The sequence below is a fragment of the Rutidosis leptorrhynchoides genome, chromosome 6, assembly GCF_046630445.1.
Source record: "Rutidosis leptorrhynchoides isolate AG116_Rl617_1_P2 chromosome 6, CSIRO_AGI_Rlap_v1, whole genome shotgun sequence".
NCBI classification, from domain to species: Eukaryota; Viridiplantae; Streptophyta; class Magnoliopsida; order Asterales; family Asteraceae; genus Rutidosis; species Rutidosis leptorrhynchoides.
Genome location: NC_092338.1, coordinates 395,352,088 through 395,377,074, shown reverse-complemented (window position 1 = coordinate 395,377,074; position 24,987 = coordinate 395,352,088). Strand labels below are relative to the sequence as shown.

Sequence of the window (24,987 nt, the reverse complement as noted above, 5' to 3'; positions counted from 1 at the left end):
CGCCTTTCCAAGGTGCAACTTTAAGAATGACCATCTCTCCAATTTCAAATTCTATATCTTTTCTTTTAATGTCAGCGTAGCTCTTTTGTCGACTTTGGGCGGTTTTCAACCGTTGTTGAATTTGGATGATCTTCTCGGTAGTTTCTTGTATAATCTCCGGACCCGTAATTTGTCTATCCCCCACTTCACTCCAACAAATCGGAGACCTGCACTTTCTACCATAAAGTGCTTCAAACGGCGCCATCTCAATGCTTGAATGGTAGCTGTTGTTGTAGGAAAATTCTGCTAACGGTAGATGTCGATCCCAACTGTTTCCGAAATCAATAACACATGCTCGTAGCATGTCTTCAAGCTTTTGTATCGTCCTTTCGCTCTGCCCATCAGTTTGTGGATGATAGGCAGTACTCATGTCTAGACGAGTTCCAAATGCTTGCTGTAATGTCTGCCAGAATCTTGAAATAAATCTACCATCCCTATCAGAGATAATAGAGATTGGTATTCCATATCTGGAGACGACTTCCTTCAAGTACAGTCGTGCTAACTTCTCCATCTTGTCATCTTCTCTCATTGGCAGGAAGTGTGCTGATTTGGTGAGACGATCAACTATTACCCAAATAGTATCAAAAACACTTGCAGTCCTTGGCAAGTTAGTGATGAAATCCATGGTAATGTTTTCCCATTTCCATTCCGGGATTTCGGGTTGTTGAAGTAGACCTGATGGTTTCTGATGCTCAGCTTTGACCTTAGAACACGTCAAACATTCTCCTACATATTTAGCAACATCGGCTTTCATACCCGGCCACCAAAAATGTTTCTTGAGATCCTTGTACATCTTCCTCATTCCAGGATGTATTGAGTATCTGGTTTTATGAGCTTCTCTAAGTACCATTTCTCTCATATCTCCAAATTTTGGTACCCAAATCCTTTCAGCCCTATACCGGGTTCCGTCTTCCCGAATATTAAGATGTTTCTCCGATCCTTTGGGTATTTCATCTTTTAAATTTCTCTCTTTTAAAACTCCTTGTTGCGCCTCCTTTATTTGAGTAGTAAGGTTATTATGAATCATTATATTCATAGATTTTACTCGAATGGGTTCTCTGTCCTTCCTGCTCAAGGCATCGGCTACCACATTTACCTTCCCCGGGTGGTAACGAATCTCAAAGTCGTAATCATTCAATAATTCAATCCACCTACGCTGCCTCATATTCAGTTGTTTCTGATTAAATATGTGTTGAAGATTTTTGTGGTCGGTATATATAATACTTTTGACCCCATATAAGTAGTGCCTCCAAGTCTTTAATGCAAAAACAACTGCGCCTAATTCCAAATCATGCGTCGTATAATTTTGTTCGTGAATCTTCAATTGTCTAGACGCATAAGCAATCACCTTCGTTCGTTGCATTAATACACAACCGAGACCTTGCTTTGATGCGTCACAATAAATCACAAAATCATCATTCCCTTCAGGCAATGACAATATATGTGCCGTAGTTAGCTTTTTCTTCAATAACTGAAATGCTTTCTCTTGTTCATCATTCCATTCAAATTTCTTCCCTTTATGCGTTAATGCAGTCAAGGGTTTTGCTATTCTGGAAAAGTCTTGGATGAACCTTCTGTAGTAACCAGCTAGTCCTAAAAACTGGCGTATGTGTTTCGGAGTTTTCGGGGTTTCCCACTTTTCAACAGTTTCTATCTTTGCCGGATCCACCTTAATACCTTCTTTGTTCACTATGTGACCGAGGAATTGAACTTCTTCCAACCAAAATGCACACTTTGAAAACTTAGCGTACAATTCTTCCTTCCTCAATACTTCTAACACCTTTCTCAAATGTTCACCGTGTTCTTGGTCATTCTTTGAGTAAATAAGTATGTCATCAATGAAAACAATGACAAACTTGTCAAGGTATGGTCCACACACTCGGTTCATAAGGTCCATGAACACAGCTGGTGCATTAGTTAAACCAAATGGCATGACCATAAACTCGTAATGACCGTAACGTGTTCTGAAAGCAGTCTTTGGAATATCATCTTCTTTCACCCGCATTTGATGATACCCGGAACGTAAGTCAATCTTTGAATAAACAGACGAGCCTTGTAGTTGATCAAATAAGTCGTCGATTCTCGGTAGTGGGTAGCGGTTCTTGATGGTAAGTTTGTTCAACTCTCGGTAGTCGATACACAACCTGAATGTACCATCTTTCTTCTTAACAAACAAAACAGGAGCTCCCCACGGTGATGTGCTTGGTCGAATGAAACCATGCTCTAAAAGTTCTTGTAATTGGCTTTGCAGTTCTTTCATCTCGCTGGGTGCGAGTCTGTAAGGAGCACGAGCTATTGGTGCAGCTCCTGGTACAAGATCTATTTGAAATTCAACGGATCGATGTAGGGGTAATCCCGGTAATTCTTTCGGAAATACATCGGGAAATTCTTTTGCGACGGGAACATCATTGATGCTCTTTTCTTCAGTTTGTACTTTCTCGACGTGTGCTAGAACAGCATAGCAACCTTTTCTTATTAGTTTTTGTGCCTTCAAATTACTAATAAGATGTAGCTTCGTGTTGCCCTTTTCTCCGTACACCATTAAGGGTTTTCCTTTTTCTCGTATAATGCGAATTGCATTTTTGTAACAAACGATCTCTGCTTTCACTTCTTTCAACCAGTCCATACCGATTATCACATCAAAACTCCCTAACACTACTGGTATCAAGTCAATCTTAAATGTTTCGCTAACCAGTTTAATTTCTCGATTCCGACATATATTATCTGCTGAAATTAATTTACCATTTGCTAATTCTAGTAAAAATTTACTATCCAAAGGCGTCAATGGACAACTTAATTTAGCACAAAAATCTCTACTCATATAGCTTCTATCCGCACCCGAATCAAATAAAACGTAAGCAGATTTATTGTCAATAAGAAAGGTACCCGTAACAAGCTCCGGGTCTTCCTGTGCCTCTGCCGCATTAATACTGAAAACTCTTCTGCGGCCTTGTCCATTCGTGTTCTCCTGGTTCGGGCAATTTCTAATAATGTGGCCCGGTTTTCCACATTTATAACAAACTACATTGGCATAACTTGCTCCGACACTACTTGCTCCGCCATTACTCATTCCGACACCATTTGTTCCTTTCGTTCTATTAACCCCTGGTCCGTAGACCTCACACTTCACCGCGCTATGACCATTTCTTTTATACTTGTTGCAAAATTTGGTGCAGAACCCCGAGTGATACTTTTCACACCTTTGGCATAGCTGCTTCTGATTGTTGTTGTTGTTGCGGTTATTATTGTTGTTGGGATGATTATTGTAGTTGTTGTTGTTGTTGTTGTTGTTGTTGTTGTTGTTGGGCCGTTTGTTGTAGTTGCGATTGATGTTGCGATTGTTGGGATAATTGTTGCGATTATTGTTGCAATTGCTGTTGTTGTTGTATTGGTGATTCTTATCACCGTTTTCCTCCCACTTTCTTTTGACTTACTTCACATTGGCCTCTTCAGCAGTCTGTTCTTTAATTCTTTCTTCAATCTGGTTCACTAGTTTGTGAGTCATTCTACATGCCTGTTGTATGGAGGCGGGCTCGTGTGAACTTATATCTTCTTGGATTCTTTCCGGTAATCCTTTCACAAACGCGTCGATCTTCTCTTCCTCATCTTCGAATGCTCCCGGACATAATAGGCACAATTCTATGAATCGTCTTTCGTACGTGGTAATATCAAATCCTTGGGTTCGTAACCCTCTAAGTTCTGTCTTGAGCTTATTGACCTCGGTTCTGGGACGGTACTTCTCGTTCATCAAGTGCTTGAATGCTGACCACGGTAGTGCGTACGCATCATCTTGTCCCACTTGCTCTAGATAGGTATTCCACCATGTTAACGCAGAACCTGTGAAGGTATGCGTAGCGTACTTCACTTTGTCCTCTTCAGTACACTTACTTATGGCAAACACCGATTCGACCTTCTCGGTCCACCGTTTCAATCCGATCGGTCCTTCGGTTCCATCAAATTCCAAAGGTTTGCAGGCAGTGAATTCTTTGTAGGTGCATCCTACACGATTTCCTGTACTGCCAGATCCAAGGTTATTGTTGGTATGTAACGCAGCCTGTACTGCGGCTATGTTTGAAGCTAGAAAAGTACAGAATTCCTCTTCATTCATATTCACGGTGTGTCGAGTAGTCGGTGCCATTTCCTTCAAAATAGTCAAATGGAACAAGTTAATCATAAAGAATATTAAGAGTAGTTAATAGTATTTCGTAGCATAATATGAACTCATTTATAAAAGCTTTTTCTTCATATTAGCGTTTTATAAGTTTAAATTCGGGTAGTACCTACCCGTTAAGTTCATACTTAGTAGCTAATATACAATTCAACTACTACAATTCTATATGAAAAATTGATTGTAATAATATTTCGCGTTCAAACTTTTACACAATATTTTACAAACTTACAATACCTCTTATTTTACATATAGCATGAAATATAGCACACAATAAATTTGATACAAGATGGTTGTGATGATAATTCTAGCTAGTACACAAGTCGTTCAGCAAAGGCAATAAAGTCACGTAATTCATACGTCCAGAAACAAGTCATGCATTCTGGTTTTACTAGGATTACTTCCCATCCTTGGTCTTGTGGAACATAACCGTTATGGCCGTTGATAAGACAACGTGTTGTAACGTCGTCAAAGGGACGAGGGTTACGTAATGTCCAACAGTCCCGTAACAATCTAAAAACCTCATTTCTTACCCCAATTACTGACTCTGTCACTTGTGGGAACGTTTTGTTTAATAGTTGTAGCCCGATGTTCTTGTTCTCACTTTGGTGAGAAGCGAACATTACTAATCCGTAAGCATAACATGCTTCTTTATGTTGCATGTTAGCCGCTTTTTCTAAATCACGAAGTCCAATATTCGGATATATCGAGTCAAAATAATTTCTTAACCCATTGCGTAAAATAGCATTTGGGTTCCCCGCAATATATGCGTCAAAGTAAACACATCGTAACTTATGGATTTCCCAATGTGATATCCCCCATCTTTCGAACGAAAGCCTTTTATAAACCAAGGCATTCTTGGAACGTTCTTCGAATGTCTTACCAACTAATCTCGCCTTAAATAGTTGTGCCGAGGAATTCTGACCGACTCTAGACAAGATTTCATCAATCATGTTTCTGGGTAGGTCTCTTAAAATATTGGGTTGTCTATCCATTTTGTGTTTTTATACTGTAAAATAGACAAGAGTTAGATTCATAAAAAAAATACTTATTAATACAAGCAATTTTTACATATATCATAAAGCATAAGCACACTATATTACATATATTACACCACACGAATACAACTATCTTATTCCGACTCGCTTGTTTCTTCTTCTTCGGTTTTGGTTCGTTTTGCCAAGTTTCTAGGGATATATGATGTTCCCCTAATACGAGCCGTCGTTTTCCACATTGGTTTAGAAAAACCTGGTGGTTTAGAGGTTCCCGGGTCATTGTTACAACTTAAGGACTTCGGGGGTTGACGATACATATAAAGTTCATCAGGGTTGGAATTAGATTTCTCTATTTTTATGCCCTTTCCCTTATTATTTTCTTTTGCCTTTTTAAATTCAGTTGGGGTAATTTCTATAACATCATCGGAATTCTCGTCGGAATCTGATTCATCGGAGAATTGGTAATCCTCCCAATATTTTGCTTCCTTGGCGGAAACACCATTGACCATAATTAACTTTGGTCGGTTGGTTGAGGATTCTCTTTTACTTAACCGTTTTATTATTTCCCCCACCGGTTCTATTTCTTCTTCCGGTTCCGATTCTTCTTCCGGTTCCGATTCTTCTTCTGGTTCCGACTCTTCTTCCGGTTCCTCTTCGGGAACTTGTGAATCAGTCCACGAATCATTCCAATTTACATTTGACTCTTCATTATTATTAGGTGAGTCAATGGGACTTGTTCTAGAGGTAGACATCTATCACATAATATCAAACGCGTTAAGAGATTAATATATCACATAATATTCACATGTTAAAAATATATAGTTTCCAACAAAATTTGTTAAGCAATCATTTTTCAAGTAAACACGGTCGAAGTCCAGACTCACTAATGCATCCTAACAAACTCGATAAGACACACTAATGCAAAATTCTGGTTCTCTAAGACCAATGCTCGGATACCAACTGAATTGTCCCGTTCTTATTGATTAAAAACGTTCCATATTAATTGATTTCGTTGCGAGGTTTTGACCTCTATATGAGACGTTTTTCAAAGACTGCATTCATTTTTAAAACAAACCATAACCTTTATTTCATAAATAAAGGTTTAAAAAGCTTTACGTAGATTATCAAATAATGATAATCTAAAATATCATGTTTACACACGATCATTACATAATGGTTTACAATACAAATATGTTACATCGAAATCAGTTTCTTGAATGCAGTTTTTATACAATATCATACAAACATGGACTCCAAATCTTGTCCTTATTTTAGTATGCAACAGCGGAAGCTCTTAGTATTCACCTGAGAATAAACATGCTTTAAACGTCAACAAAAATGTTGGTGAGTTATAGGTTTAACCTATATGTATCAAATCGTAACAATAGACCACAAGATTTCATATTTCAATACACATCCCATACATAGAGATAAAAATCATTCATATGGTGAACACCTGGTAACCGACATTAACAAGATGCATATATATAAGAATATCCCCATCATTCCGGGACACCCTTCGGATATGATATGAATTTCGAAGTACTAAAGCATCCGGTACTTTGGATGGGGTTTGTTAGGCCCAATAGATCTATCTTTAGGATTCGCGTCAATTAGGGTGTCTGTTCCCTAATTCTTAGATTACCAGACTTAATAAAAAGGGGCATATTCGATTTCGATAATTCAACCATAGAATGTAGTTTCACGTACTTGTGTCTATTTTATAAATCATTTATAAAACCTGCATGTATTCTCATCCCAAAAATATTAGATTTTAAAAGTGGGACTATAACTCACTTTCACAGATTTTTACTTCGTCGGGAAGTAAGACTTGGCCACTGGTTGATTCACGAACCTATAACAATATATACATATATATCAAAGTATGTTTAAAATATATTTACAACACTTTTAATATATTTTGATGTTTTAAGTTTATTAAGTCAGCTGTCCTCGTTAGTAACCTACAACTAGTTGTCCACAGTTAGATGTACAGAAATAAATCGATAAATATTATCTTGAATCAATCCACGACCCAGTGTATACGTATCTCAGTATTGATCACAACTCAAACTATATATATTTTGGAATCAACCTCAACCCTGTATAGCTAACTCCAACATTCACATATAGAGTGTCTATGGTTGTTCCGAAATATATATAGATGTGTCGACATGATAGGTCGAAACATTGTATACGTGTCTATGGTATCTCAAGATTACATAATATACAATACAAGTTGATTAAGTTATGGTTGGAATAGATTTGTTACCAATTTTCACGTAGCTAAAATGAGAAAAATTATCCAATCTTGTTTTACCCATAACTTCTTCATTTTAAATCCGTTTTGAGTGAATCAAATTGATATGGTTTCATATTGAACTCTATTTTATGAATCTAAACAGAAAAGTATAGGTTTATAGTCGGAAAAATAAGTTACAAGTCGTTTTTGTAAAGGTAGTCATTTCAGTCGAAAGAACGACGTCTAGATGACCATTTTAGAAAACATACTTCCACTTTGAGTTTAACCATAATTTTTGGATATAGTTTCATGTTCATAATAAAAATCATTTTCTCAGAATAACAACTTTTAAATCAAAGTTTATCGTAGTTTTTAATTAACTAACCCAAAACAGCCCGCGGTGTTACTACGACGGCGTAAATCCGGTTTTACGGTGTTTTTCGTGTTTCCAGGTTTTAAATCATTAAGTTAGCATATCATATAGATATAGAACATGTGTTTAGTTAATTTTAAAAGTCAAGTTAGAAGGATTAACTTTTGTTTGCGAACAAGTTTAGAATTAACTAAACTATGTTCTAGTGATTACGAGTTTAAACCCTCGAATAAGATAGTTTTATATATATGAATCGAATGATGTTATGAATATCATTACTACCTCAAGTTTAGTAGGTAAACCTACTGGAAGTGACAAGAAATGATCTAGCTTCAAAGGATCTTGGATGGCTTGAAAGTTCTTGAAGTAGGATCATGACACAAAAACAAGTCCAAGTAAGATTTTTACTCGAATTAAGATAGTTTATAGTTATAGAAATTGAATAAAGTTTGAATATGAATATTACCTTGAATAAGAAAGATAACCTACTATATATAACAAAGGTTTCTTGATCTTAGATGATTACTTGGAATGGATTAGAAAGCTTGGAAGTAAATTAGTAAACTTGAAGGGATTTTTGAAGTGTTCTTGAAGTGTTCTTCCTATGATGATTATAGCTTGATTCTTGAAGTGATTTTTGATGAAGATGATGATTAACTACTGGAAAAATACGTTCATAATAGTGTGTGTGTGTGTTGAGAGAGAATTAGAAAGAGAATTGGAAGTGAAATGGAGTGAATGATGAGTGGTAATTGGTGAGTGGTGAGTGGGGTTTAAAGGAGTTCTAGTTAGTTGACTAGCTCATGGTAGAAGTTAAAATTGATTAGTCATACATGACATAATCAAGAGTGGAATCCCATGCTAGTTCCTATTGGTATATACTCATAGTAAGTACGTTTTGAAGCTGTGTATAATACGGGTAAGAATACGACTAGAATTCTTGATGAAAGAAAAGAATGGAAAAGTAATTGTAACCATTTTCGTTAAGTATGAGTGTTTTGATATATGTCTTGAAGTCTTCCAAAAGTATTTTAATACATCTAAATACACTACATGTATATACATTTTAACTGAGTCGTTAAGTCATCGTTAGTCGTTACATGTAAGTGTTGTTTTGAAACCTTTAAGTTAACGATCTCAATTAATGTTGTTAACCCATTGTTTATTATATCTAATGAGATGTTAAATTATTATATTATCATGATATTATGATATATTAATATATCTTAATATGATATATATACATTTAAATGTCGTTACAACGATAATCGTTACATATATGTCTCGTTTCGAAATCCTTAAGTTAGTAGTCTTGTTTATATGTATATAACTCATTGTTAATATACTTATGGAGATACTTACTTATCATAATCTCATGTTAACCATATGTATATCCATATATATATCGTCATGTCGTTTTTACAAGTTTTAACGTTCGTGAATCGCCGGTCAACTTGGGTGGTCAATTGTCTATATGAAACATATTTCAATTAATCAAGTCTTAACAAGTTTGATTGCTTAACATGTTGGAAACATTTAATCATGTAAATATCAATCTCAATTAATATATATAAACATGGAAAAGTTTGGGTCACTACAGCGTCGAAACTTAAAAGTCTAAAAACTAGATCTAAAAAGTTGCGCCTAAGGGTATTAAAACTTAAATGCAATTCTATTCGGAAAACGGCAACTGAATTCTACGGTAATTAAAACTCGATTCTAAGGAAATACGACGACTTAAAATCTAAAGTTTTAAAATCTATTCTAAATACTACTACGTAAAACTAAAAAAGGCGATTTAATCGAGGATTCTAAAAAAAAAAATTAAAGAGAAAGATTCTAACGGGAAATTTTACGGCACTATACTAAACTAAGAACTTAAAATTTACTTAAAAACTTAATTGCTAAAAACTAAAACTAGAATTATAACTACGAAACTAACAAAATTAGAAACTACGAACTAAAAAAAATAAAATACAAACGGAAATATACAACTAAAACTAAAGGAAATTAAAACTATGGAAGTAGCTAGCTTAAGTGAATTAAATTATATACTTATTTTGATAAATCACTAAATTCTATAATATATATATATATATATATATATATATATATATATATATATATATATTTCAAGATTTTAAGATTTAAATTTTATGCACTAATTATAATTAACTTAGTTATCTAGATTTAGCCTACAATATTAACTATCTAAACTAATTTATTAAACTAACACTAAATTTATACAAAAAATATAAAGATAACAAAAATAAAATTTACACTTAACGAGTCTAAGTTGATTTTAATTTCTATATTAGTTATCTAAATTAATTTAAAAACTATAAAAAGAAAATAAGGGGAAAAGGAAAAAAAAAATGAAAGGGGTTTCCTGGGACTTGAACCCGTGATCACCCAAGTAACTTCAAAGGCACTTAGCCACTCCACTATTGTTACACTTGATTTATTGTTATGAAATTTAATATTTAAACCTTTAATGAATCGATTTTAAAATTTGATGCAAGCTCAAATTGGGAGTGCAGATTCAAAATTGGGAGTGCAGATTCAAATCAAATGCAGGCTCAAATCGATTTTTTTTTACAACACCTAAAAGTATCAACCTATTGTCTAGTGAGTAACACAAAATAAAAGTAGCTGCCTATTGTCCGTGGATAAATTTTTTTTTTTTACAACACCTAAAAGTAGCAACCTATTGTCTAGTGAGTAACAAAAAATAAAAGTAGCAGCCTATTGTCCGTGGATATTTTTTTTTTTACAACACCTAAAAGTAGCACCATGTTTCTAAAAGTAGGTTTATTTTTATTTTTAATTTTTTTTTCAGCTACTGTCCTAACCTTTTATGAAATTGGTCATGCCTTAATATATATTACTCCGTACATCTCTAGTCTATACACACATTTTTGGTCTCTCACAATAATTCTCAACTTATTACCAAAAAGCTAGCATGTGAGGGGGACAAGTTGGTTAACATACTGACATATTCAATTCATGATTCAATTCTCACATTCTTTTTAGTTTTAATGTCTATATTTGGTCACTTGGACTTGTTAATATGGAAAATTGCATATATCGATGACAATATTAATCAAAGGTAATACGGAGTATTAAACTATATGTTGTTGACCAAGTCTATGATTAATAATTTCTCTTAACAAACAATGTAATCCCAAACCGAGAAAGCAAATATATTTATTTTTTTTACCTAACACATAAACTTCTCGAATTATTATCTTTTATCAGAATCTTATATATATATATATATATATATATATATATATATATATATATATATATATATATAATTCTATATTTTAAAAATAATAAACTCAAAATATCTAAATAATTAAATTTAAATTGTGACAACTTGTAACACTTGTGTAAATTCTAGACAACTTGGTGTTAAAAACTTTAAAATATGAGAAAACTAGATGTGCAGACAAAAACTAATGACAACTATTTAAATATGGATTAAGTACACTTGATGTGTTTCTGTGATTGATGAGACGCCAAAAATTAATGACAACTTGTAAATTAATAATTCCTAATTACTAAGTACTAACTAGATGATAACTATGTCCAGACAACTTGATGTTAATTAAACAACACTTGTGTTAAATTAATTATTTTTTAATTATATTTTTAAAAATATAAATTAAAAATATAGCATTTTAGCGTTCCCCGGCAGCGGCGCCAAAAATACTTGATGTGTGCAGGGTAGTGTACGAAATAGTTATATATTTACTACGAAATACTATTAAATACGATACAATTTTACACAAGTTATTTATTTATTTATAGAGTGGATATACCTAAACTTTGCTACAACACTTATAGGCAGTGTACCTAATCGTACAGTAGTGTAGTTTTTAGTAAGTCCGGTTCGTCCACAGGGAACTAGCCAAGTTTAACGCTATATTTTTAAACTATATTTGAATATATATATATATATATATATATATATATATATATATATATATATATATATATAAAAGTAGTATTATTATTATTATAAAAAGGGGGTTTTTACCGTTTAATGACCGGTTTGTCGATTTTATGTCTTAAGTCGCAATTAAAACCTAATGTAAAATATTAAAAATAAATATAACTTAATTTAAAGCGTAAAGTAAATGACGATAAATAAAATTGCGATAAATAAAATGACTGTAAATAAAATTGCGATAATTAAAAAGTACGATAATTAAAAGTGCAATAAGATATAAAATAAAGGAATTATGCTTATTTAAACTTCCGTAATCATGATGTTCGACGTGTTGATTTTGGGTTAATTGTCCTTTGTCCTGGATTATTCGATATGTCCATCTGGTTTTTGTCCATAACAGTCCATCAGTCATAAATATAAAGTGCGAGTGTCCTCGTCAAATTATCCTTATATCCGAAGTCAAATATTCCAACTAATTGGGATTCGAACTGTAACAAGGTCTTAATACTTTGTTTAATGAATACACCATGTTATCGACTGCGTGTAGTCCAAGGTTTTACTACTTTGTTAACAATTACACCAATTACCCTTGAATGTAATCCACCCCTGTTTTAATGAGTCCATTAACTATTAATCCATTCCCGTGTCCGGTCAAATGAACAATAATTTGTATTTATAAATATCCCGCCCACCGTTCCCGATTAAGCGTATGTGGTTATATATAGATACGTCAAATAGTAACCTTTATATTAAATTAACGAGGTATCGTTTAGTTAATATAAAGCTCATTAATAGTCCATAGTCTAATTTCCACAAGTGTCGTTCTTTTGTCCAAACCCCAATTATGGTACAAAGCCCAATAACCCAATCTTAATAATTAGCCCAACATCACGATTACTTCGGCTTAAATAAGCATAATAATAACTTAGTTACGAGACATTAACTTAAAAAGGAAGAACATAACTTACAATGATTATTTATAGCGTAGCGTTACACGGACAGAGTTTCGACTTTAAAACCCGTAAAACATTCTTACAGTAACCCAGTTATTATTAAACTTAAATTAAACTTAATATTATAAATATAAATATATATTTTGATTACAGAAAGAAGAAAGGAAAATGAAGTGTGAAGGTGTATCCATTGGTGCCTCCGTGAATTCCATTTTATAGGCAAAATGAATTACTATAGCAAGATGGAAAGTTAGCTAGAAAGGTAGCTAACGATAATTCAATTCACTAAATTGAAATATCGATTGAAATATTTTCACTTATGATCATTTAACTATGCTCAATTATCAACTTTTTATTATTTATTATTATTCTTATTATGAATTATTTAAATATTATATTATATTCTTGAGCATAGTTGACTTGTAATTTTAGCTCCGTTGAGTCGTACGTTGATAGTTGGTTCATGTCTCGGTTCCGGATTTTCGAACGTCCTTTCGTACTATTTAATATCTTGTACTTTGCGTTTTGCGGCTCGTACTCTTGTAATTTTTAGACGTTTCTCATCAATAAATTGAACCACTTGGATTGTATTTTGTACTTTTGAGCTTTTTGGTCGTTTGCGTCTTCAAATCGTCGAATCTGTCTTTTGTCTTAACCTTTTATTATTTAAACAAATATCACTTGTAAATAGAACAATTGCAACTAAAAGCTTGTCTTTCTTGAAGTATAATGCTATGAAATATATGTTCATTTTTAGCATTATCAATACCCAGGTGTATCTGGAATATTCATCAACAATAACCAGTGTATACTTCTTCCCACTACAGCTGGTCACATTAACAGGACCAAAAAGATCCATATGAAGTAAATGAAATGGTTTCTCAACAGATGAGATTTGATTTGATTTGAATGAGGCATGGTGATGTTTTCTCTTTTCACAGCCAGGACACAATCTATCCTTTACATAAGACATGGTGGGTAGCCCATACACCAAACTTCTACTGGATAATTTGTGAATATCTTTGAAGTTGAGATGTGAGAGTCTCTTGTGCCATAACCACTTCAGGTTGTCTGCTGCCTTTGAATAGAAACAAGTATCAGTTGTTGTGACTGCTGTGTTCATGTCAATTTGATACATGTTTTCATGACGTTTTGCAGTTAGCAGCGACTTCCCTGTCTTATCAAAAATAGTGCCAATTTTCCTTCTGAATTGGACTATCTTATTCTTACTTATCAGTTGGCTTATGCTGAGTAAATTACGTTTGAGCCCAACGACATATGCAACATTTGAGAACGTGACATTCCCATTAGTCAAAGTACCAAAACCCTTTGTGTAACCCAACGAATTATCTCCATACGAAATAACTGGACCATCCTTTTCTTGATAGTCCATCAGCAGGGACTTACATCCGGTCATATGTCTCGAACAACCACTATCGAGATACCAGATTTGCTTGTTTTGAATGCCCTTATACATCAATTCAGTTTTCCATTGAGGTGAATCTCTTTTCTGATCTGCTTCCCTCATATCAGCCAAAAACTTACTACCACTATCATCCTCATCAGACTCCTTGACCTCCTTAGCCATTAAACACAGCTTTTTATCTGGAGCATAACCAGCACCATCATCATCAGTATCACTATCAGAGGAAGATGACGAGCTGGTTTCATCCCAATCATGATGCTCAGCAATTAGAACCTTTTCTGGCTTTTTACCCTTCTTATCAGTCTTAGCACTTTCCTTCATCTGAGCTTTCATAGCTTTGTACTTGTTCTTGTACTTGTCAGCTTTTGAGAAAGAGTTAGCATGTGAAGTTGAAGGTTTCCTGGACATGCATTCAGCAGCAAAATGTCCAACCTTCCCACAATTATAACACTTGGATTTAGGACCCTTGACTGACTTACTGCTATACCTAGCACTCGGTTTCTTACTCCCTTTGTATGACTTGCTGGTTCTATTATGATTGAACCTTTTGAACTGCCTAGCTGGCAAATCCATACCTTCAGCAAACCCTTCTGCATCACTTTCATCATCACTGCTTTCTTCAGACCCAGTACCACTATCCACGTCACTCTCAGTTGTCTCTTCTTCTGCCAACAACTTTTGAACCAGTAAAGCCTTTGAGCTTTCTTTTTAGCAGCAGCAATAAGAGCAGTATCATCTGTCTTAGAAGATTTTGAAGTGGTGGGGGCAGATCTAAAGTTTTCTTTCAAGTTAAGTTCAAATTTAGCCTCTGCCTTCTCATGGTTTCAAAGTGAACTGTAGAGAGAAGACATGTTAAAGTTCTTTAGGGTCTGAGTGGTTCTTAACGGGTCAGTAATAGATTTCCATTTAGTAGGAAGTGAATCTATGAATTTGTTTGCTTGTTCAAATTCAGTATAGGTGACATTCAAAGTGATCAGGTCAGCAATCAAAGAGTTAAACCTAATGAAGGTTTGCTTAAGGGTTTCATTCTTGTAGGCAAAGAACATTTCATATTCTCTTTTTAAAGCAATCATTCTGTTCTGCCTTACTTCTCCCATACCCTCATAGGTAACATCTAGATAGTCCAACATAAGCTTGGCATTTTCTTTTTCCTTAATCAGTTTGAACAGTGGGTTAGGCAAAGTTATAGCTAACAAGGTTCTGATTTTAGGGTCAAGTCCAACACGACGTTTATCCTCAGCATCCCATCTAGAAGGGGTGAGAATAACCTCTCTGCCAGGAACATCAGGAGTGTCAGCTGTAGCTGGAGCACTACCAATAGTCTCAGTGGGAACAAATGGACCATATGTGGCAATACCAGGCATGAGTGGGTCAATAGACTCAAGGTGAAGCATGAATCTTGCCTTCCAAGTTTCATACTCATCTTCATCAAATTTGGGTGGTCTATTGGATGAGACATTTTCAAGGTAAGCTGTATTTGAATATGCAGCCATGAGAGAATTCAGATCCAAGATATTAATTATCAAGACTGACGCTCTGATACCAGTTATTGGTTCCTTGATAACAACAGGAGTATTGTAGGGGGGTGAATACAATTTCTTTTAATTAACTTAACAGTTAAACACGATTAGTATTCAAACATGAAGATTAAATAGAGTCACATGTAATTTTCAACGGTTATTCTTTATTGATTGAATCACAAAGAATTACAACTATCCTTGGCGGAATGATAGTTGGTTGATACAGATTACCTAGAATATAGCTAAGAGGTAAACTAAAAGCTATTACACGTTTTTGACTCTAAATAAATAAACCCACACCACTAGTTGTTACAATAGTGGATACAACAATTTATAGTAGTCCTATTAACCGTGTAATGGTTCTATTGTCCACTGGTACATAGGATGTCTGTACTTGTGGGGACGACTACATCAGAGAGCATGCTCTCCTCTTTCCTCTTTGGTAGCTATTTGCAGGAACACTCCAATTCAGTTTGGCACCACTATTTAATTAAACAAATAGAATGTTGTGTTCCCTAGGTGTTGACAAAGTATAACCCATGTCTGCACATGCGTTAAACTTCTGCATTCCCACGTGATTTTGTAAGGTCACTTGTCAGCCGCCGACGCGTGTCCTTTTCTGTTCAACTTTGTCTTTGACTTCTGTTGAATAGTACCATTGATGTAGACCACTCGGGAAACTACTATGCTTATAATGGAGCATAGTTGTCTTGTGTAGTAAGCTGCATTCCAGCTGTGCTGGTTCTTCATTGCTGAGTCACTTGATATTCTTGAATTGCTGAGTACACATCCTGTGCTGATTGAAGAACACTGTCTACCTTGTGCTGATAGACTGAGCAGCAAACTAAACACTCGACACAGCAATATCTGCTGTCTATACATAAACAAACTTGTGCTGACTGCACATAACATTTTAGTGCAAATAAATTACAATTTTGTCATAATTAAATCCTTAATTATTTTGGGGACTCAACAGTTACTTTGAAGCAAGAAAGTCCAAATAATCCATACAATGGGAGCTTGCTATGAAAGAAGAGATGGAGTCACTTGAGAAGAACAAGACTTGGTCACTAGTGAAATTACCTCATGATAAGAAGGCGTTGCAAAACAAATGGGTGTATAGAATAAAGAATGAGGTGGATGACAAGAAGAGGTACAAAACACGGTTAATGATTAAAGTGTTTCAACAAAGGAAATGGGTTGATTACCAAGAGATATTTTCACCGGTGGTGAAGATGACTACTATTCATTTGGTGCTTTCGTTGGTCGCATCCGAGGACTTACATCTACAACAACTAGATGTGAAGACCGCATTCTTACACGGGGATCTTGATGAAGAGATCTACATGAGGCAACCCGAGGGCTTTGAGGTAAAAGGTAAAGAGAAGTGGATTTGTATGTTAAAGAAAAGTTTGTATGGATTGAAGCAAGCACCTCGGCAATGGTACTTGAGATTTGATGAGTTTATGAAGAAGGTTGGTTTTGTAAAATGTGAAGCGAACCATTGTTGTTACTTGAAGAAACTCAAGTCTTCTTACATAATATTAATGTTATATGTTTATGACATGTTGCTTGCGGGTTCGGACATTTTCGAGATCAATAAGTTGAAAGGTATGCTTTCAAAAGAGTTCGAGATTAAGGATCTTGGTAGTGCTAAGCAAATACTTGGAATGAGTATTGTGCGTGATCGTGCTAAAGGTGTTCTATACTTGTCTCAATCCAAGTATATTGAGAAAGTAGTAGAAAAGTTTAATGTTGATAAAGCAAAGGCTCGTACTATGCCTTTGGGTAGCGCGATAAAGTTATCGAAGGATCAATCACCTAAAACGGAAGAAGACAAAGCGGAGATGGAAAAGGTTCCGTATAGATCAGCCGTGGGAAGTATTATGTATGCCATGGTTTGTGCGAGACCGGATATAGCTCATGCATTGGGAGTTGTAAGCCGTTATATGTCTAATCCGGGGAAGGAGCATTGGGAAGCGGTCAAATGGTTGCTTCGTTATTTGAAAGGTACATCCAGTATGGGATTGTGTTTCACTAAAAGCAATGTTGTACTTAGAGGTTATGCGGATGCAAATTTGGGTGGATTTGGTGATTCGGGTAAGAGTACTACGGGATATGTGTTCATGGTTGGTAAGACAGCGGTTAGTTGGATGTCTAGACTACAAAGGAGTGTTGCTTTGTAAACCATCGAGGCCGAGTATATGGCTATTGCGGAAGCTTCTAAGGAGCTTGTTTGGTTGAAGAACTTCTTGTGTGAGTTGGGTAAAAGACAAGACAATTGCGTCTTATATTGTGATAACCAAAGTGCAATCAATCTCGCGAAGAATCCGGTGTTTCATAATCGTACGAAACACATTGATTTGAGGTATCATTTTATTCGAGAACGTATTGAAGATGGTACTTTGATATTGGAGAAAGTCCTTGGTATGAAGAATCCCGCGGATATGTTTACTAAGGTGGTGTCAATGGACAAGTTGAAGTTTTGCATAGCTTCAACGGGTCTTCTCATGAACTAATGAGAAGGTGATGACCGACTAGGGAGATAGAGAGATGATGATTCGATTCTAACAAGAAGTGTTGAAGACCTTGTATCGAAAGTCTGCTTATCCGGCGTATGTGATAGGAGTGTGCGTGTCCGAAATGGAGTTTGGCGGTAAAGGGTGCTTTAGCGATCTTGGTTAGTTTTGTACGATGGGTTGACAATGTCATAGTTTTGACTATCTTCAAGTGGGAGATTGTTGGATGTGAAGGATATCAAAACGATGGGAGGAGGCGCGCCGCGGCCTTGGAAGGCGCGACGCGACCTAGTACATGAAACAGAGCATCAGATTGGGAAAACGTCTGTCCGGAGAATTGCCTTGGAGGCGCGGCGCGGCCTCAAATGGCACGGCACGGCTTCGTCTGGCGAGAAGTTTCCAAATTTATGCTTTTCTTGTTCTCCAAGATGTTTTTGGCCTATATAAGCATCCTAATGTAACCCTCAGTTGTATCTACGAATTATATCAATAAAATCTCTTTAGTTGGTCCGTGGATTAAAGTAATCGACATTCGATTACATATAACCACGTTAAATCGCGCGTTTTAATTATTTTATTTTTTGTTCTTTCGTTTGTCGATTGTGGAAGAGTAATACTCTGCAATTACTCTATTGTTTGGGTCCTATAATCCTTACAACACCATTGGTTCGAACCAATGTTTATTCGAATTCTGGATACGATATTTTTATATTCGATGACCAGTAATAATGTTGGTCCATCTCGAGCACTATGTTCGAACCAATTGTTGTTCTAATTCAAGTTCAAACTAGTTGGTGTTCTAATCTAGTTCAAATGAGTTCGAACCAATTGTTGTTCTAATTCAAGTTCAAACTAGTTGGTGTTCTAATCTAGTTCAAATGAGTTCGAACCAATTGTCTGAACTAAGTTAAAACAACAATTGGTTCAAACCCGGTTGTTTGAACTAAGTTAGAACAACAATTAGTTCAAACCGAATTGTTTGAACTAAGTTAGAACAACTGATTCGAACCTCGTTGCCAAGGTCGACACACTTATTAACCGGTCATCGAAGAACAAAAGACTTTTTTTATACATGTTGTGTTGTAATAAATACTAATTCGAAACAACATCGTATTTTGGCAAGTTTACAAAAGTGTGTTCTGATACTGATAGTTCATAAAACTAAAGAATAAAAAAAATGTATTCTTGCTATTTTTTCCACAAACACCTTTGAAAAAGAGGCTAAACCTGCAAACCCAAAGGGCCAAACCAAACCAAACCAGGCCCAAGTTCAAGCTCAGTCCAAGCCCCTTGCAAATTCGCGAAAATGTCTTCATCATTATCCCGCCAAAAAAAATCCGATCTTTCCCGCCATTTCTAGCAACCCCTGGAAGCATAGTCTTCACGATATCAGCTACCATATCTATATCTATAGCTTAGTATCCAAAAAGACATTTTGCAGGTGCGCTACTTATATTAGGATTTTGCAACAAACTGCTTATTTCGTATTATAGTTCTGTTTGTAGTTAGTTTTTCAAATTAGGGATCAAATATGACTATTGAAGAAACAGATAGTGGAAGAGATGACATGTTAATTGACTTCCCTGATAAATTCAATTCTAATTACCTCAAAGTTTATTATGGCGGTAATATTTACAATTACAGTATCTTTATCAGTTAAATAATTTCATATTAGTTATAAAATATGTTGGAAATCGTTAATGCATCTTAAAGATATAAGAATTCAATGTTAATTACCTCAAAGTTTATTAACATACACTTGGGGTGTGTTTGGTTGGGGGGAATGGAGGATAAGGAATGACTATGATAATAATTGAAGTTGGTTGTTAATTTATAATGGGAATCCCCAATGCAACTAGTTAATGACTCATTAACCCTAAAAATAAGGGGAATCCTCATTCCCACGTTATTTTTTCATTTCCCCCCCTTTTTTATTTATTTATTCATCTTTCCTAATTTCCCTCCTTTTTAGTTCTTATCTCCCAGCTTCTCACCTTTATAATCTCCTTGGTCCTCCTCTGGCTGCAAGAATTCATTCATGTATTAATTACTATTTCTTTGTTTGCGATTAGATTGTTACTAGAAATACGTAACAATGATTAATTTGGTTTTTTTTTTTATTTACTGCATGATTACCACCATTTACAAAATAATTTTCGTAAGCTAGACCAGATAAATATTTGTGATTTGTGTTATCCAATATTTCTTTATGTTAATTTGATTGATAGGAACAAAGGATCGTGAATGAATGTATTTGACGTTTGAATTAGTGTTGCCTAATTTTGCTACTCGTTTGATTCATATTTGTTTATTTTGATATGTAGAACTCTTTTAAGAAATATTAGGTTACTTTTAGGATTTTAGAATTGATGTTCATATTACTTTGACGTAACTGTACTTAGATCTAATACGATTTTGAATTAAGTGGTTAACTTGAGTCATTATAGTTATTAATTAATATCATTACTGATCACAAAAATGAGCGTTTCAAGTTGGGTTGATCTTTCCCAATTATCTTGGCCGAAACTTGTGTTCGTAAATATATAAACATATAAATGAGTGGCATGTGTTATTTGAATATTCTGTTTTTTCTTTTATCTATAATAACAACAATACTTAATCTTACGAATATAAAATATAAAAAAAATGAAAAATTAATTTATTTTTTAATACTCTACTCTGTATATACATAATTTAAATTAAATTAAATTAATAAAGTATTAAATTAGTTGCCAAAAATAATGAAACTTAAACATATAAAATTACTTGTGGACTGACTTTTATTTAAGAAATCAGAAATGGGCGTCAAAACTTTTTATTAAAAATGTCAAATCTAGTACTATTTAACACACACAACCAAATAGATAGCAAACTGGCTACCTAATTATTTTATGAAATTTTCTCTTGTAAATAAATAAAAGGCTGTAAAATTCATATATAGATGTTGGATTAAGATATTTTTTTGAAGTTACAAAATAATTTGTTGGATCATGTTCTGATTGTCATGAGATAAAAAAATATGTTAAAAGAAAACAATTTACCGTATATTAGATGAAGTACGGATTTCAACTTTTGTCGCCTTAAAAAAAATAAAAGCCCTAATCTCATGTCATATTAGGCTCATTCGGCCCATTATAAGTTACACCAAACTCGCATTAACTTATATTGGGCCGGCTCATGACCCATGTGCATCTGCTATAAATCAACTCATACCTCACTCCCTCACACACACACACACACTGCTCAGCCCCTTCCTTAAAATTTCTCGCGCCATCTTCTCTATTCTTCTCCGGTAAGCTATCTCTATATATCAATATAGTACAGTACTCTCTAAAATTATTTATTTTGTGTTCAATTTTATGCGATCTTTGGTAAGATCAATCTTTATTTTTTCGTTCTTTGCGTTTTATTGTTGCTATCATTATTATATTTTACTCGTAATTTTATTGTTTCTGATGTTAGGGCTTATCTGCCTTCCGTAATTAGGGTTTTTACGTAGATGTTTTAATTTACTGGTATATAATCCGATTTCAAAATTCGTTGACTTGCTGTATTATTTGTGTAATTAGACACCGATAGTAATCAGTTTCATAGACTACTGGTAGTTTGAGATTACTTATTCTATAAATAGGGTTTTTTTCTTTAAGAATAGTTGGGGTTTGATTTTATTTTAAAATTTGCTATTTTTTTTATTTGGGCTTAAATCTGTATAAGTCTAAATAAATACAGTAATTATTAGGGTTTGATTATGTTGTTTTTGTATGTTGACAGTAATAAATAAATGTACTTCACAATATGCAGGAAACAGATGTCTTTTGTCACCTCTTGCACAAATAAAGGAATACATTTGCGTGTGTTCATGAACTGGGAGAGGCTGGGGAGAACTAACTGGATAATTTTTCGTCATTGGACCTGATATTACAATTAGGAGTTTGTTTTTATTGTTTGCTAGTTAGTTAATTAAGCAAAACTGTTGTTGGGTAGAAAATTTTTGATTTTTTTGTACATTTTTTAAGCTTTATTCATGGCCATATCATCCCTCACTCCGGGATTTCGCTTTCATCCTACCGATACCGAATTGGTTATGTACTATCTCAAGAGGAAGTTATTGGGGAAGAAGATTGTAGTTAATGCTGTGGCAGAAGTCAACATTTATGATTTCAGTCCATGGGATCTTCCAGGTATAAAGCTCGAATTTAAATAACAACACTGCCTCTTTAATTTCTAATGCTGGTCTTTAAATTATGATGGTAAATGTGTTCTATAATGGGGTCTTTATACAGAAAGTTTATGCTGTTTGGTTTAAGAATTTAAGAAATGGAGAGGCGAAAAGTGACTATGATCTGATATCTAGTTATATGTGTTTCATTTTTTATAGATTTAACAGGTGGCTATTTGTCTTGATCTTATGGGTACAGTATTATAATATATTGATATATAGGAATTGTTTGTTTTTTCCCTTTATGTCTGCATTTGTATTTTGTTACTGACTGCCTCAATATGCAATATCTGTTTGAAATATGAACCCTAACTGTTGTTTTTAGTTGAACAAACCTAACAATAGGATTATTGTTTTAACTTTGTGTCCAACTCTAGTTGTTTAATCATATAAAAAAACAATCTACAGAGTGACTAGTAAATGATATCTGTTTATTGGTACGATCTAGATGAAATGAAGTTAATGGATGGTAACATCATATTTGTATGCATATCTTCATTTTCATGCATATAAGACGAACATGTAAACAACACTTGATAGATTATAATTAGTATGTTTTATGTGCTTCTTACTTGTCTTAACTGCTTTTTTTGTAATGAGTCATTGGGTTTAATGTTTCAGATAAATCCTCGTTGAAAACTGGAGACTTAGAGTGGTTCTTTTTCTGTCCTAAATCTAAAAAGTATTCGAATGGGTTTAGAAGTAATCGTGCAACTGAAACTGGCTTCTGGAAGGCCACTGGGAAAGACAGGAAGGTTAAATACAAGGAAAGAATTGTAGCAACTATTAAGACGTTGGTTTTTCATTTATCTCATGAAGGAAAGGGAAAAAGAACCAATTGGGTGATGCATGAATACAAAATGGACGATGATCAGTTGGCTAATGCGGGAATCATTCAGGTATTATATGTTTTAGTTTCATTTTTCTAGTATAAGAAGGAAAAAAACTCCATTTTGATGTTCACTGGACTACATTTTAGTTTATCTTTATGACAATCTTTGCATAAATTAATGGCCTTTTATTATGTTTAATATTCAGAGATAGATTCAATTAGTAGATGTTTTAAATTGCTTCTTTTTAGGCTATATTCATTTATTGCATAAGCTTCATCATATTGTGCTATTATAACAGTTTGTGTGATGCTAATTATAATTTATGGCATATAACAAATTATTGAAAAATATAGGCCTTTTTTTGTAAAGACAAACATGTACGTTAGGAAAAGTGTCATTTTTGGAGTTTGAATGGAGCTTTGCAAATTGTAATTGACACTTGATCTCTGTATTTCAGGATGCGTATGTGCTTTGTAAGGTTTTCGAGAAAAGTGGTGCGGGGCCCCAAATCGGTGCTAATTATGGTGCCCCGTTTGATGATGAAGTGTGGAATGATGATGGAGGCAGCTGTTCCAGATGTCCAACTACTGTTGGTCCAGACATGGCTACAAAGATGCCTATACCTTTAAGTGTGCATGACATCACCATTACTGAACCCTGTTCATCTATTGTGACATGTTCTGCAACTGAGGCTTTAAACAAACTTGATTACAAGCAAAAAGGTCCAGTTACATCGAACACGGATGTTTCCTTAACTGAACCTGGTTCATCCACTGTCATGTTTTCTGACAACGAAAGACAGATGGATGTGTTTTCCAGTGATGATATGATACTTTTTGAAGAAATTGCTTCACTTTTGGGGGTATCTATGAAGGATCTTGATGGCAACAATGAAAATGAGGTATGCCCCACTGCCTTACGTGTTAAATGCAAAATACTCCTTTCTATCTTGATTAATATTATATTGTTTACATGTAGGGGGTTGAAGCTGGCAACAAAGAGAAAGGAAAAGAAGGTGTTGCACCTAATAAAGATGATGATATTTATGCTGATTTAGTGAACCTTGTTGATTTAGACGAACAGATAAGAGGAGCTGAGCTGAATAATTTTATAACTGACGTTGGAACTGAGTACACTCTCAGCAACCTACTTTCACTTGATGATCTCGATAACGATCTTAGATACTTTTATGACGACTGATCAAACCTCCTGAAGGCATACATACACAGCAGTCTGATGTTGAAAACATGTGCTCGGGCTGAACCATAGTGGCTGGGTGGTTCAACCTTCAACCCCCCTTTCTTACCAAATGACTTTAATTTGGGTTGTTAAATGATTGTTGTTTTATAAAATTTTAAGTGTTGTGTTGCTTTGTTATTGTGAACGACGGTTAGCCATGACAAATCTGACCGACTTTCAATAAGCCTTTAGTTTGTGTTTTATTTCAAATGGCAAATGGTTGAATATTTCATAGCATGTCATTAACTGAGAATGGTAATATTGATAATTTCCAATTTGACAACAAACAGAGATATCCGCATGATACATGTATGTGCAAACATACATGTATAATAAGCGGATAAGCTTACTCGAAAATCGACTAGTTAGAGGTCGAGTGCAGCTCTAGCTACTTGAGTAGAGTTTTGAGTCCAGCTCGAGTATTAAATACTCGGGCACTCAGCTAGCTCGAAAGCTTAACCTTCCTTGCAGGCTTGCATTATTTTACATTTTTTACTCCTCGT

The 24,987-nt window shown here is 34.5% G+C and overlaps 1 protein-coding gene across 1 annotated transcript; it reads left to right on the top strand.

The window, feature by feature from the left end:
• The first annotated feature begins 21,432 nt into the window (after positions 1-21,432).
• On the top strand, positions 21,433-24,701 carry LOC139853050 (uncharacterized). The gene is made up of 5 exons (XM_071842417.1): positions 21,433-21,485; positions 21,995-22,374; positions 23,034-23,311; positions 23,703-24,146; positions 24,224-24,701. Exons 2-5 carry the CDS (start codon positions 22,218-22,220, stop codon positions 24,443-24,445), a joined length of 1,101 nt encoding a protein of 366 aa, XP_071698518.1. The 5' UTR covers positions 21,433-21,485; positions 21,995-22,217; the 3' UTR covers positions 24,446-24,701.
• The last annotated feature ends 286 nt before the right edge of the window (positions 24,702-24,987 follow it).

Excerpts from the sequence above, each read along its gene's own strand:
- LOC139853050 (XM_071842417.1), top strand. The coding sequence starts at position 22,218 with ATGGCCATATCATCCCTCACTCCGGGATTTCGCTTTCATCCTACCGAT. Across the intron at positions 22,375-23,033 it reads CAGTCCATGGGATCTTCCAG|ATAAATCCTCGTTGAAAACT; the intron begins GTATAAAGCTCG and ends TTAATGTTTCAG. Across the intron at positions 24,147-24,223 it reads ATGGCAACAATGAAAATGAG|GGGGTTGAAGCTGGCAACAA; the intron begins GTATGCCCCACT and ends GTTTACATGTAG.